Genomic DNA, 13,692 nt, shown 5'->3' on the forward strand with positions numbered 1-13,692 from the left:
GTCAGGCTGAGCGCCCGGGGCGGGGCGCCCCGAGCCCGGGGTCCCGCCGGGAGCATTTTGTGTCCCGCCCCGCGGCTCTGTCGTGGCACGGGGAGGGCTGATGTGGCGTTTAACGGGTCGTCCCCGAGGCCTGCCTTCACAGAAGGGTCGGCGGGTTAAGGGAGGGGTGTTAGGAAGCGAGGCGAAGTAGCGAAAGGTCACCTCAGGCACGCCGTGCCTCAGGGAGACGCTGTGCTGCACCGCCTGCACATGGCAGCGCCGTGAGGGCACACAGGCAGAGGGCAGGCGGGTTACACCTCCCCACAGCAGCAAAATTGCTGCTAATTAGACAGCAGGACAGCTCACGGCCATCGCTGGGGTTGGTTCATCGCTTCTGTGCCTACACGGGTTAATTGCTCTGCGGCAGGTGCAGGTGCAAGCAGCTTTGCTGGAGGTGCAGGGTAATAGTGTGCAGGGACACCTCTGCCCGTGGAGAGCCCAGTTGTGTGGAGCAGGGAGGGGAGAGATGCCCAACAGCTGTAAGGTTTTAAGGCCTTTCCCTGCACCAAGCCGGGACATAACTTCCATTTTAAATGTTTGCTGAGAGATGCAATGAGAAAAAGCAGTCAAGATCTGTGTAACCAACATTGTTTGTTTTTTTTTCCTCCCTTTGTAATACAAGTTATTACAGTATCCCCGACAACTATTTTTAAAGAAAAAAAAAAGTATTTAATTTTAAAAAAAATCTCAAAATACAGCAAGTTTAGTTTCCCTGCTGCCTTCTTCCATATCTGAAGGTTAGCTGACCTTCAGTCATATCCTACAACGTGATATGATTGGGGTGGCTGTTTTTTTTTAAAGAACGACATACTTGAAACACTTCTGAAAAGCTCTAAATAACTCAGATATCAATACCAGCTTTCACTTGAAAATTGTCCCTTACCTACAGAGACTCAATAAAAAGGCATTGGAGAGAAGTCCTGAGCTTGGTATACGATAGAAAGAATTCTACAGAAGAGTCAAGAGGAAGAACGTTTCTTTAAAAAAAAATTCAAAGTAAACTGAAAGTATCAGTCATGGCTACTGATTTTCTGTACTTGCATTACTGTATCCCTTGTAGGTTATACAAAGTGAAACCTACAAAGACTGTTACCACTTACAGGCATGGCTGTGTCTGATGTTTTGGGTTGTTTTTTTTTTTGCGATCTTTATTGTATATACCCTCTAACTATATTTTGCAGCTGTGGGTTGCCTGAGAAAAAACAACTAACAATGTAGTTATCATCTAGATAATAATTAAGATTCCGTATATTTTTCTCAACAGCAAAATAGTTTCCTGGGGCTGCATGTCAATGTCCTTGACATCACAAGTATACTCAGATCAGTTGGGTTGGACCTTATATCTCCAGCGTACCCTACATTTGTCTCAGAATTCACATTGAAAATAGTACCTATCAGAATAATTTCTAATATTTTAAAATTCAAGGTTAATCCCTTTCAGTAAGAATAGTAAATACCTTTCATCAGTTTTAATTTGATTTCTTTTAATACAGCCATCTTCAAGACACAATTTGCTTAGGAGTTGTAATTTAACATATACTGCATTTTCAGGCATTTGCTTCTAAACATGTTGTAGCGTGTATTTTCATGTGGACTTGAATTGCAAGTAGTTTTTCATGGCTAAAGAGTATTGCTCTAAAGAGTAACAATATGAATTTAGACCATCTTACGCTTCTGTTTCACACCAGTTATTCAGACAAAAATAATGTAGTTTCCTGAAATCTAAAAGAGTTTCTCCTTCAGTCTGACAGATGTTCTGTCATGAGCTGCTAGTGAACATGTGGTTTGTTAAATATGCAGAGATAATGTTTGTGTGGCCTTGGTTATGCAATTGTGTGAGTGATTCAGAAGGCTCATATATAGCACGAGTAAGTCCAATTAATTGCTTTCCCTGCATACTTAAATGTACAGGTCTTCATCATTCTGTAACCTCTGTCAGCTTTGAACTTTCTAAAGAAAGTTTGTTTCTGTAATTGTGTGTGGTAGGTTGTTTTTCAAGCAAAGGAAAGAACTGTCATCCTTGTGCATGAGCTGGCTAATAAGCAGCTTTGTTTGAACATGTGCTTTGTACTCTGACTGTAATTTGAATGTTCTTTGTATTCCAGTCTCCAAGCCAGCACCTTACTGGGAAGGAACAGCAGTCATTAATGGAGAGTTTAAAGAGCTGAAATTAACCGATTATGAAGGAAAATATCTTGTGTTCTTCTTCTATCCTCTTGACTTGTAAGTATGACCTGAGTGGACAAATCAAGTGCACCTACAGTAGACCGATAATTCATCCCTTTTTATCTTTTTTTGGGGGGGGTCTTTTCTGTTTGGAAAGGATTTGGAAAAGAAAAAGGGAGTGATAGAAGAAAATGCATTATTTGCATTTGTATTTTCATTGTGCGTTGGTAAAATTGCAACACGATATTGTCATACTAGTGTGTCCACTGCTTTGTGTCTCCATATAAAAAAACCTGCAGTCTGTAGTACCCAGTAGGCAACCTCTATGTTTCATACTGTGCTGTAAGTCGCTGCTGCAAACAAAGGAGAGCATCCCATCGGGATTTTCCAGATTACGTCTAGGATGTTAAGAGATAGTGTTTTCCCTTTAAGTTCATCCCATAACATCCTACGAACATTTAACATTACTCCCCTTTATTTGGAATGCAGTAAGTCCACTGGCTGAGTGAAAACATTTCTACTTTCTGCGAAACAATCCCGTTCTTTCCCACAAAATGAAAAAAGGAAGCAGTATAGTGACAAAGATGCATAACTAGCTTGCTTTTATATAGAGGAGTAACTTGCCTCCTGGCCCTTAGTTTCAAAGCCCTAGAAATTGTGATTTTTTACCACTTTATTTCTTCTATAGTGGAAAAATTTCAAATCAAAATAGACAATATCTGCAGGTGTATGCTGTAACAAGAAGTTACCAATATATTCCTCTGAAAAACTTGGCATGTTGTGCTTAAATTCAGCCCCTTAATATTCATGAAGTCTAAATGAAAGTAACTATAAGAACACTTATTATCCAGACTGCAAACTGACTGACTGTAGGTTTCTAATATTCAGTAATACACTGTATCAAAGCTAGAATCCGACTGGAAAACTTGTCAGGCAGCATTTTGGTAAATAATTGAAGCATTAAAAAGATAAGTAAAGGCTGAAATATTTCTGATAAATACACTGCTCTTTTTTTTTTTTTACTTAAAAAAATTAACTGCTTTGAAAAAGCAACTTATTAGTTAAGCTGAGAACCTACTAGATGATCATGAAATTTTGACTGTATTTTCTTTTAAATTATCTAGTACATTTGTATGTCCTACTGAGATAATCGCCTTCAGTGACAGAATTGAAGAATTCAGAGCAATAAATACCGAAGTAGTAGCATGTTCTGTGGACTCAAAGTTCACTCACTTAGCATGGTATGTATCTTACACTTGTCTTTTACTAAAAATTATTCATGGGTTCATCTGAGCTGAGGAACTGTGTCCTCTGTTAACTCTAGTGTGTGAAAAGTACCTCTATCTTTGAAGCCTGTTTAATATGCATTGCTTGAAATATGTCATGTTCCACTCCAAAATACGTCAAATACAAAAAAAGAGATAAGGATTCCAGTCTCTGTAAAAGTGAGTTGCATTCTCCCAATCCATTAGTATGTTGGACTACACTGGTATAAAGCAAATACGGTTGAGTAGAAAGAGGCCTTTATTAGTAGATATGGCTAAATACTGCAGAAGATCTACTGAACCATAGATAGCATTCATCTTCCGTGTGTGCTGAGCAAAAAAGAGAATTGTTACTTGCACAAAATCCTTCTGTCTGTACTGTTCTGTTTTTTACTTAATTTAGTGTACAGAACATAAGTCTTTATGAAGAATACATCTGTATCTCATTTCTTTCAAAGGATTAATACTCCAAGAAAACAAGGAGGACTTGGACCTATGAAGATTCCCCTTCTTTCGGATTTGACGCACCAAATTTCAAAGGATTACGGTGTATATCTGGAAGACCAAGGGCATACCCTTAGGTATTTCACTTGGTTACAGTTCGTGTTGCTTTGGGGTAGCACTTACTGTTTCATATCTAAAGATGCTTTTGGAATTTCTCTTTAATGCTCTCCATTGAGCGATATATATTAATATCAAAGTGTTTTTTGTGGGTGTGTGCAATAGCACATCCCGTGATCTTGCACTGTGAGCACTTCAAGCTCCTCTTTATGGTATATTGGCAAGCCTACCACTAACTTGCAGCATATACATACAAAAGAGCTTACCTTCCCATTTACACAGTCTAAATGTCACAATAACACATCATGCCGGTTATCTATATCTTCATACAAAGAAAGTAATTTGTGTTAAGGAACTTTCATATGAAGTCTTCCTTTAATTCTTGAAAAAAGGAGGACTCAGCAGTCTGATTGGGGTCATAGTAACCCCCCACAGATGCAGGCATACTTCTTTGTTGACGAGCTATGCAGCACCAGAATGTGGTACTGTCACAAAGCAAGAGCGGTTTTGACTTGAGAATTCTTGCCCAGAAACAAAATAAGTACTCAAGAACACAAAAAAAAAAAAAAAAAAAAAAAAAAAAAAAAAAAAAAAAGCTGTAATGAATCAAAACAGGGGGCATATCAGCAGATGCAAGGGCAAGGCAAGCATGCAGCGAGAATTCTCCAGAATTGCTGTTATTCAGGGACTTCCCAAGTCAAGCCAAGAGGAGCCAAGACTGCTGGTAACTAACAGCTCTAAAAATTGTATCTTTTGTAAACTTGATCAATTCCTTTTGAGAACTGCCTGACACCATAGCATCTGCAACATCCCCTGGCAGAGCCTGCCAAAGTTTAGTTTTACATTCTGCATGAAAGTACCTGTTTGTTTTTAATTTGCCCTCAGCTCCTCTAATAGCCCAGGTAGAGAACAGTGGGTCAGTAGTATTCTAAGGAGGTGGGTATTGTATAGGACTTGCAGGGATCAAATTCTTCCCATCCAGCAGACATAGAAGTGTTTGAAAAAACAATGTAATTAGTTATGTTTCCTACCGAAAAAAAAATATTTGTTTTTTCAACAGAGGCCTTTTCATAATTGATGATAAGAGAATCCTTCGACAGATCACCATGAACGACCTGCCCGTTGGGAGATCAGTGGATGAAACTCTCCGTTTGGTACAGGCATTCCAGTACACAGACAAACATGGAGAAGGTGCTCTTTTAAATTCTTTCAAGTTGAAGATACTTTTACTTACCCTGAAAGCTGTCTTTGTAGCTTTTGGAAGAAGGTTACTCATGAGCATTAGAGACTAGCTTTACAAACTGAAGTGGTTTGGTTGTCCTGCGACGAGATTCTGTGGTACTTGTTCCCTCATAGGCTGTTTCTAGTGTAGTAATTTTCATTTTGCTTCACATCTATGTGAACTCAGAGCATAAAGCATTCCCCAGCCTGAACAGAGGCATTGTGTGCTACATGTCAAAAGCAGAAAGCTCTTAAAACACCATGCCCTGAAGAACCAGGCCAAATATTTCAGTATGTTCTGACATCCTCAAAGAACTGAGATGCAGGCAGTCCTTGTCCTGTATCATTTGTTGATGGTCTGTGACAAATAACTGAGGGTGCTTCACATCAAGAAACACGGTGTTGCTGTGTTAGACTGCCATTCCTGTGTTCTTTACAAGCACTACGTGATCATTTTCCCCTGACAAAGAAGCTTTCACTGCCTTGTCATTACTCTGTCTCAAGTACAGCTGGCTGTATTCCCCCACTACAGTTCAGGCATAGGATAAACTTCTCAGATTTTTTGAAATAATACATTTAAACAAATACATCAGTTAGAACATTTGTTTAACTATTAATACACAGATTCAGCAGCTTAACCTCCATTTTAACTCAGTTTCACTTGGTATTTAGAAGTACCTTTATCTGAAGGTACAAATCATTGTTACGCTTGACTGTACAGAATTTTAACAGCTAAATGCTGATACTTAGGATGTGTGTACTTGAGTAAGGAAATTGAGTCTCTTATTTAGATACAAAGCTGTCTTAGAGAATCTTGTGCAGTGTGTTGTCCAGGATATCATTTTTTCCACCTGTTCATGAAAACTTTGTAGCTTCTGCATGAATGCTGAGAGCCTCCCTAGAGGTTTTACTGGATTCTTTGCACAAAACAGGAGAAAAAGTTCTTCACAGTTCCTGATTTGTTGTATGTTTTTTGTCTGATAGCACACCTTAAAGCAGTGTAATACTACAGAACCCATTGGGCTAAAGCCTCACAAGGAGACTTCTGAATAGACGTGCAACTGCACGGATGGTCACAGAGCATTTAGTCACATTGCGTGTGAACTGCATGCTGTAATCCCTTTGCTCCTTAACAGGGTTTCAAATAAAATCACTCAGTCTCTTCTGGGAACTCGGAACTGAGAAAGGTGGATAGGTCTCTGTGTAGTTACCTGAACTTTATCATGAAACTTTCATGTCCAGACAGCATTTTAGATGCTATTTTCCCAGTGCCTTGTCTAAAACAGCCTAAGAATTAAACCAAGGTACAGCCATCCACCCAGAAATGGGCAGCTTTCAGTTAACAGAAGTGCTAGGGGGTATCAGTCATGGACTGGTACTGACACCATCCCTTGTATAACAAAAACTGTGTATCTATTAGTGGCAGATACTTAAATCTGACACTTGGTGCTGTTTTACTTCAAGTTCAGAAGGGGAAGTGTCTATAACTTTACTGAGTGCAAAATTTAAGTGTGTTATTCTTATAAACTATCTTTTTTTTTTTTTTTCTTCCAGTTTGCCCTGCTGGTTGGAAACCTGGCAGTGAAACAGTAAGTCACTTTTGATACTTAAATGCATGTATTCTTGGAAAACACACAATTATCGCTTCCACTAAAATCAAGTCCAAACTCTTTGCAACATTCAATAAGACGAAGTAAGTTGACTCACAACGTTATGGTTAAAGCTTGAGTGGAAGTTGGAAGCTCCTGCTTCCAGTTATTTGACCATACAAATTGTTGGTTCTGTGGAGTCACTGTGGATCCTAGGCACTCCCCAGGAAAAATGATGCAAGCTCACAGGCTGCTTTCGTGTCTGACAGAGACAGTGTGCTACTATCACAGCTCCAGCAGAGAGCACTGCTTTGCTGTGCAGGAGCTCTTCTGCCTCTCTCAGTACTCGCCTATGAGTGAACACAAGCAGAAGAGCTGAGGTTCAGATAAACACCCGTTGAACTCATTTGTCTTCTCTGCGCTTGGGTCAAGCCTCAGCAGAATAACGAAGCTTTTACTAGAGGTCTGAGCTGCCTAGTTGAGATGAGATCATGGTCATTCATTTGAGAATGTGGCTTTCTTCTGAATTGTCTGGTGATGACTGAGCATTGTTGTTTCAGGGCTGTCTCAACAAAAAGCAGGTCCCAGCAGCCTCCAACTAAGGAGAGTAGTGAGCATTTTAATTGATAATAAAACCAGGAACGTTTCTTTACTGGATATGAAAATTTTCCAGGAAGATTGGAGTCACCTCTTTAAAGCCAGCAGAAGATTGTCTTAGTGGACAAAGCTGAATATTAAGAGCATAAGGTGAAAGAGGGCTTGCTGACCTCATAGAAAGACACAATCTGGCACTGAAAAGTTCTGCCCTCCATAACCACAGATTACCAAATAATACATAGGCAGTTCTCTTTCTCCTCTTTGCAAAAGATGCAGATAACTTAAACAGCAGCGTAGTTCAGAACCACTTTCTCAAAGATGTAGCCATGCCTTGTAAATGTGTTTGATTTAATTAGATCAAACCAGAGGAAGCCATGAGAGTGTGGTGGCCAAGGGAAGAACTGTAAGTAAATTCTAAGGCACTTGATTACAGATACTAGTTTATTAAAATACCTTGTTCTGGGGGCAAGCGACATAGAGGTATTTGCTCTCATCTGCCAAAACTCTTCCTTTGGGAGGCTGCACTCTCTTCTTCCCCCAGTTAATTAAATATTTCTGCTACTGCTGTTAGGTGTCTTTAAAGATGAACAGTAATCTAATATCAGGTCAAATGATAAATTACTCTTCCGTGTGTTGCTTGTGGGTTGGTCTTGGCATCATCTTTTGAAATATTGTGCTGTTCTGGTTTCACGATTTGTTGCATTTGCATGGGTTTGTTTTTAGGCTAACACTTCCCTTTTTGTTTCTTGCACAGATAATTCCAGATCCAGCCGGAAAACTGAAGTATTTTGATAAACTAAACTGAAGTTCAGTTCTCTTGAATTACATAGGTCACATTCAACTTGATTTTTGCCAATAAAATTTCCTTAATTTTGTTAACTTTTGTGAGTTTGATTAATATATAACTCTAGTTGCTCAAGTACAAGTCTAACCTGCTTGAAGCACAGATACTTCATTAGTTATTCCTATGAGGTACGTGTTCTCCCCGTAAGTTTTGGTTAGGTACTTGGTTTTCCCAAAAGTTATTTTTCTTAGTGTCCTGGTTTCAGTTAGCACAGAATTAATTTTCTTCCTAGTAGCTGGTGGAATGCTGTGTTTTGGCTTAGAATGAGAAGAGTGCTGATAACACCCCGATGCTTTAATTGTTGCAGAGCAGTGCTTACACTAAGCCAAGGACATCTCAGCCTTTGCTCTGTCCTGCCAACGGGCAGGCTGGGGGGTGCAGTAAGAGCTGGGAGGGGACAGACCCAGGACAGGTGACCCAAACTAGCCAAAGGGGTATTCCATACCATCTGACGTCATGCTAAACAATATATAGGGGTGGCTAGCCGGGGGGAGGGGGCCGGACTGCTCGGGGTTAGGCTGGGCATCGGTCAGCGGGTGGTGAGCAATTGCATTGTGCATCACTTGTTTGTACATACTATTATTACTTTCGTATTATCCCCATTGTATCATCATTATTATTATTGTTATTATTATTTTTGTTATTATTTTTTTTTTTTTTTTCCTGTCTTATTAAACTGTCTTTATCTCAACTCACGGGCTTCACTTTCCATTTCTCTCCCCCGTCCCAGAGAGGGAGGGGGGAGGGTGAGCGAACGGCTGCGTGGTGTTTAGCTGCCGGTCGGGTTAAACCACGACAGTCTTTTTGGCGCCCAACGTGGGGCCCGAAAGGTTGAGATAACGGCAGATCTGATCAGAGTGTGTTAAACTAAAATTGGTGTAAGGATTAGACCTGCTTAATAGTCACTTGTCATGATGCTGATTGCTTTAATCACAACTCTGCTGCGCCTGTTTTCCAAATTGAGTATTATAGTACATTATTTTCCGTATTTGCTCTCTGTAGTGTTGTTTCTCCTCTCCGGGCCCTGGTTTCAGACCATTATGGTACTAAGTGTTATAGCAATGGCTTATGAGACGATAAGATATCTGGTCATGACTCTAACTTGGTATTTATACTCAGTAACATCGTGGACTCTGTACTTTGGAAACAGCATCTTGGGAACTATTAGCAATTATACCTATTGTTTTTCTCCATTAGAGAGTCAATCTGTGGAGGGGAAAGGGGAGGATATTTTTCCTTACTTGCTTACTCTCCCTTTCTCCTTCACCACCCCTGTATCCTCCTGGGTCACTCTGCCTTCCTCCTTCACCACCCTCTTATCCCCTGAGCTTGTCACAATAGCTCTCCAAGATATTGAATATTTCTGGAATACTCAGAATACCATAGTCTTGTTGTTCTGCCTCATGAATGCACTTCAGATTCTGCTTAAAGTTAAACAACTACTTATGAAGCTCATCCGGAGATCTGCCCGGAGGCAGTATAGTTGTGGGTGGCAGGGAGTATGGGTGGATATGGGCAGGCATCTAGAGCAGTTGGCACCCCCAGTGTGTTGGAAATTCACCCCTGAACAATGGCAAAATCCTCAAAAACTGGCAGAATGCTTGAAAAAAAGGTGTAATGATTCTGGCAGTTCCAAAGTAACACAAATCATTGTAACGTGCTGGGGCCTGGCTCATGCCTATCGAGCTGCCATTGATACTGCTGTCAACTTAGTGACAGACCCTGCGGCCACTCCAAACCCTGTGACAGATCCAACGGCCACTGTGACCCCTACGGTGGATTCTGCAGCTACTCCAGTCCCAGTTCCTGCAACTGCTCCAGCTCCAGCTCCTGCAGCCGCTCCAGTCCCAGCTCCTGCAGCCGCTCCAGTCCCAGCTCCTGCAGCCGCTCCAGTCCCAGCTCCTGCAGCCGCTCCAGTCCCAGCTCCTGCAGCCGCTCCAGCTCCAGCTCCTGCAGCCGCTCCAGTCCCAGCTCCTGCAGCCGCTCCAGTCCCAGCTCCTGCAGCTGCTCCAGTCCCAGTTCCTGCAGTCGCTCCAGTTCCAGCTCCGGCCGCTACTCCAGTCCCAGTTCCTGCAACTGCTCCAGCTCCAGCTCCTGAAGCCGCTCCAGCTCCAGCTCCTGCAGCTGCTCCAGTCCCAGTTCCTGCAGTCGCTCCAGTTCCAGCTCCGGCCTCTACTCCAGTCCCAGTTCCTGCAACTGCTCCAGTCCCAGCTCCTGAAGCCGCTCCAGCTCCAGCTCCTGAAGCCGCTCCAGCTCCAGCTCCTACTGCTGCTCCAGTCCCAGCTCCTGCAACTGCTCCAGCTCCAGCTCCAGCTCCTGTAGCCGCTACAGCTCCGGTTCCTGCAACTGCTCCAGCTCCTGTAGCCGCTCCAGCTCCTGTGGCCGTGTCAGAGAAACGAGCTGTAGCAGTGCAAGTTGACCCTGCAGAGGGCATTCCAACCCCTGTGGCAGACCCTGTAACAAAGTCAGAGAAACGAGCAGTAGCAGTGCAAGCTGCCCCTGTAGAGAAGGTGAAAATATGGTACAGAAATTCAAGTCGTTTAGAACGCAGAGAGTCTTCTGCCAATCCAGGTAAGGCTTCTGCCAAAACTAAGTATAGAGATGACGAAGATGATGACGACGCTGGGCCGTCAAGGATTCAGGAGGAGGAAGATGAGGATGCCGAAAGAGCAACAGTAACTACCCGAAGCCTAAACGAGCGCGAGCTACGAGATGTGCGAAAAGATTTTGGTCGCTGTATAGGTGAGCAGCTTGTCACCTGGCTGCTCCGGTGCTGGGACTCTGGAGCCAATTGTGTGGAATTAGACGGCAGGGAAGCCAAGCGGCTGGGATCCCTTGCTCGAGACGCCGGCATTGACAAAGCAATTGCAGATGGAGCACGACCCACCAGCCTCTGGAGGCGTCTCCTCTCAGCTGTGAGGGAAAGGTATCCCTTCAAGGAAGATATTTTATGTCTACCAGGCAAGTGGACCACTATGGAGAAGGGAATCCAGTACCTGAGGGAATTAGCCGTACGGGAAGTGATTTATGAGGATCCAGACCTCAATCAAACATCCACAGATCCAGATGAAGTCAAGTGTACACGACCCATGTGGCGGAAGTTTGTACGGAGTGCACCATCATCATATGCCAGCTCATTGGCAATAATGGCCTGGAAAGAGGATGAGGAACCCACAGTGGGTGAAGCGGCTAAACAACTCCGGCAGTACGAAGAAAGTCTCTCCTCTTCCTTACAGGCCTGCGTCTCAGCTGTGGAGAAACTTTCTGAAAAGGTTCACCAACTTGAAGAGAATCTATTGTCCTCCCCACCTGAACCAACCAGTGCCCACCGACCAAAGGAGAACACTTGGGAGAAACTTTCTGAAAAGGTTCACCAACTTGAAGAGAGATTATTCTCCTTCGCACCTGTACAAAGCAGTGTCTCAGCTGTCAGGGGTAGGCGTTCACCCACACAAGGAAGACGATATGGTGGGTACTCATCCCGTGCCACCCTGTGGTTTTACTTACGAGACCATGGAGAGGACATGAGAAAGTGGGATGGAAAATCTACCGCGACCCTAGAGGCACGGGTACGTGAGTTGCAAAAGAAAACAATCAGGAAAAAGGGATTCTCCGAAAAGTTTGCTGCTCCAACTTCCAGCAGACAGTCCTTCAAACACAGAAACGAGGAAGATTCTGACCAGGATTAGGGGGGCCCTGCCTCCAGCCAGGGGGAGGAAAGGGACAATCGAGTTTATTGGACTGTGTGGATTCGATGGCCTGGCACATCACGCGCACAGAAGTATAAGGCTTTAGTAGACACCGGTGCACAATGTACTGTAATGCCATCGAGCTATAAAGGACCAGAGCCCATCTATATTTGTGGAGTGACAGGGGGATCTCAGCAGTTGACTGTATTGGAGGCTGAAGTGAGTCTGACTGGGAATGAGTGGGAAAAGCACCGCATTGTGACTGGTCCGGATGCTCCATGTATCCTTGGCATAGACTATCTTAGAAGAGGATACTGCAAGGACCCAAAAGGGTTCCGGTGGGCTTTTGGTATTGCTGCCTTAGAGACAGAGGGCATTAAACAATTATCTACCTTGCCTGGTCTCTCAGAGGACCCCTCTGTTGTGGGGTTGCTGAGGGTCGAAGAACAGCAAGGGCCAATTGCTACCACAACTGTGCACCGGCGGCAATATCGCACCAACCGAGACTCCCTGATTCCCATCCATAAGCTAATTCGTCAATTGGAGAGCCAAGGAGTGATCAGCAAGACTCATTCACCTTTCAATAGTCCCATATGGCCAGTGCGAAAGTCTAATGGCGAGTGGAGACTAACAGTGGACTATCGCGGCCTGAACGAAGTCACGCCACCACTGAGTGCTGCAGTGCCGGACATGCTGGAACTTCAGTACGAACTTGAATCGAAGGCAGCCAAGTGGTACGCCACAATTGATATCGCTAATGCATTTTTCTCCATCCCTCTAGCAGCAGAGTGCAGGCCACAATTTGCCTTCACTTGGAGGGGAGTCCAATATACTTGGAATAGGCTGCCCCAGGGGTGGAAACACAGCCCTACCATTTGCCATGGGCTGATCCAGTCTGCACTAGAGCAGGGGGAAGCTCCTGAACACCTGCAGTACATCGATGACATTATTGTGTGGGGTGACACAGCAGAGGAAGTTTTCGAGAAAGGGAAGAAAATAGTCCAAATCCTTCTGAAAGCCGGTTTTGCCATAAAACAAAATAAAGTCAAAGGACCTGCACGGGAGATCCAGTTTTTAGGAATAAAATGGCAAGATGGACGTCGCCAAATCCCAATGGATGTGATCAACAAAATAACAGCTATGTCTCCACCAACTAACAAAAAAGAAACACAGACTTTCCTAGGTGTTGTGGGGTTTTGGAGAATGCACATCCCAAATTACAGTCTGATTGTAAACCCACTCTACCAAGTAACTCGCAAGAAGAATGAGTTTGAATGGGGCCCTGAACAACGACAAGCCTTTGAACAAATCAAGCAGGAAATAGTCCATGCAGTAGCCCTTGGGCCAGTTCGAACAGGACCAGATGTAAAGAATGTGCTCTACACTGCAGCCGGGGAGAACGGCCCCACCTGGAGCCTCTGGCAGAAAGAACCTGGGGAAACTCGAGGTCGGCCTCTGGGGTTTTGGAGTCGGGGATACAGAGGATCTGAGGCCCGCTATACTCCAACTGAAAAGGAGATATTGGCAGCATATGAAGGAGTTCGATCTGCTTCGGAGGTGGTCGGTACTGAAGCGCAGCTCCTCCTAGCACCCCGATTACCGGTACTAGGCTGGATGTTCAAGGGAAGGGTCCCCTCTACGCATCATGCAACTGATGCTACATGGAGCAAGTGGGTTGCACTGATTACTCAGCGGGCTCGAATAGGAAACCCCAGTCGCCC

At 43.7% G+C, this 13,692-nt stretch overlaps 1 protein-coding gene across 1 annotated transcript in view; it reads left to right on the forward strand.

Moving 5' to 3' along the window:
• PRDX4 (peroxiredoxin 4) overlaps positions 1-8,317 on the forward strand; it is a gene marked incomplete at its 5' end in the record, with an annotated part of 12,796 nt that extends 4,479 nt beyond the window's left edge. Inside the window, 6 exons of the mRNA XM_084289315.1 lie at positions 2,122-2,262; positions 3,330-3,446; positions 3,929-4,051; positions 5,092-5,222; positions 6,807-6,841; positions 8,193-8,317. Of these exons, the coding sequence (XP_084145441.1) occupies positions 2,122-2,262; positions 3,330-3,446; positions 3,929-4,051; positions 5,092-5,222; positions 6,807-6,841; positions 8,193-8,243 (598 nt within the window). The 3' untranslated portion in view covers positions 8,244-8,317. The remainder of the gene's footprint in view (positions 1-2,121; positions 2,263-3,329; positions 3,447-3,928; positions 4,052-5,091; positions 5,223-6,806; positions 6,842-8,192) is intronic.
• Positions 8,318-13,692: the final 5,375 nt, after the last annotated feature.

This window comes from Netta rufina, assembly GCF_964035555.1.
Source record: "Netta rufina genome assembly, chromosome: 1".
Classification (NCBI taxonomy): domain Eukaryota; kingdom Metazoa; phylum Chordata; class Aves; order Anseriformes; family Anatidae; genus Netta; species Netta rufina.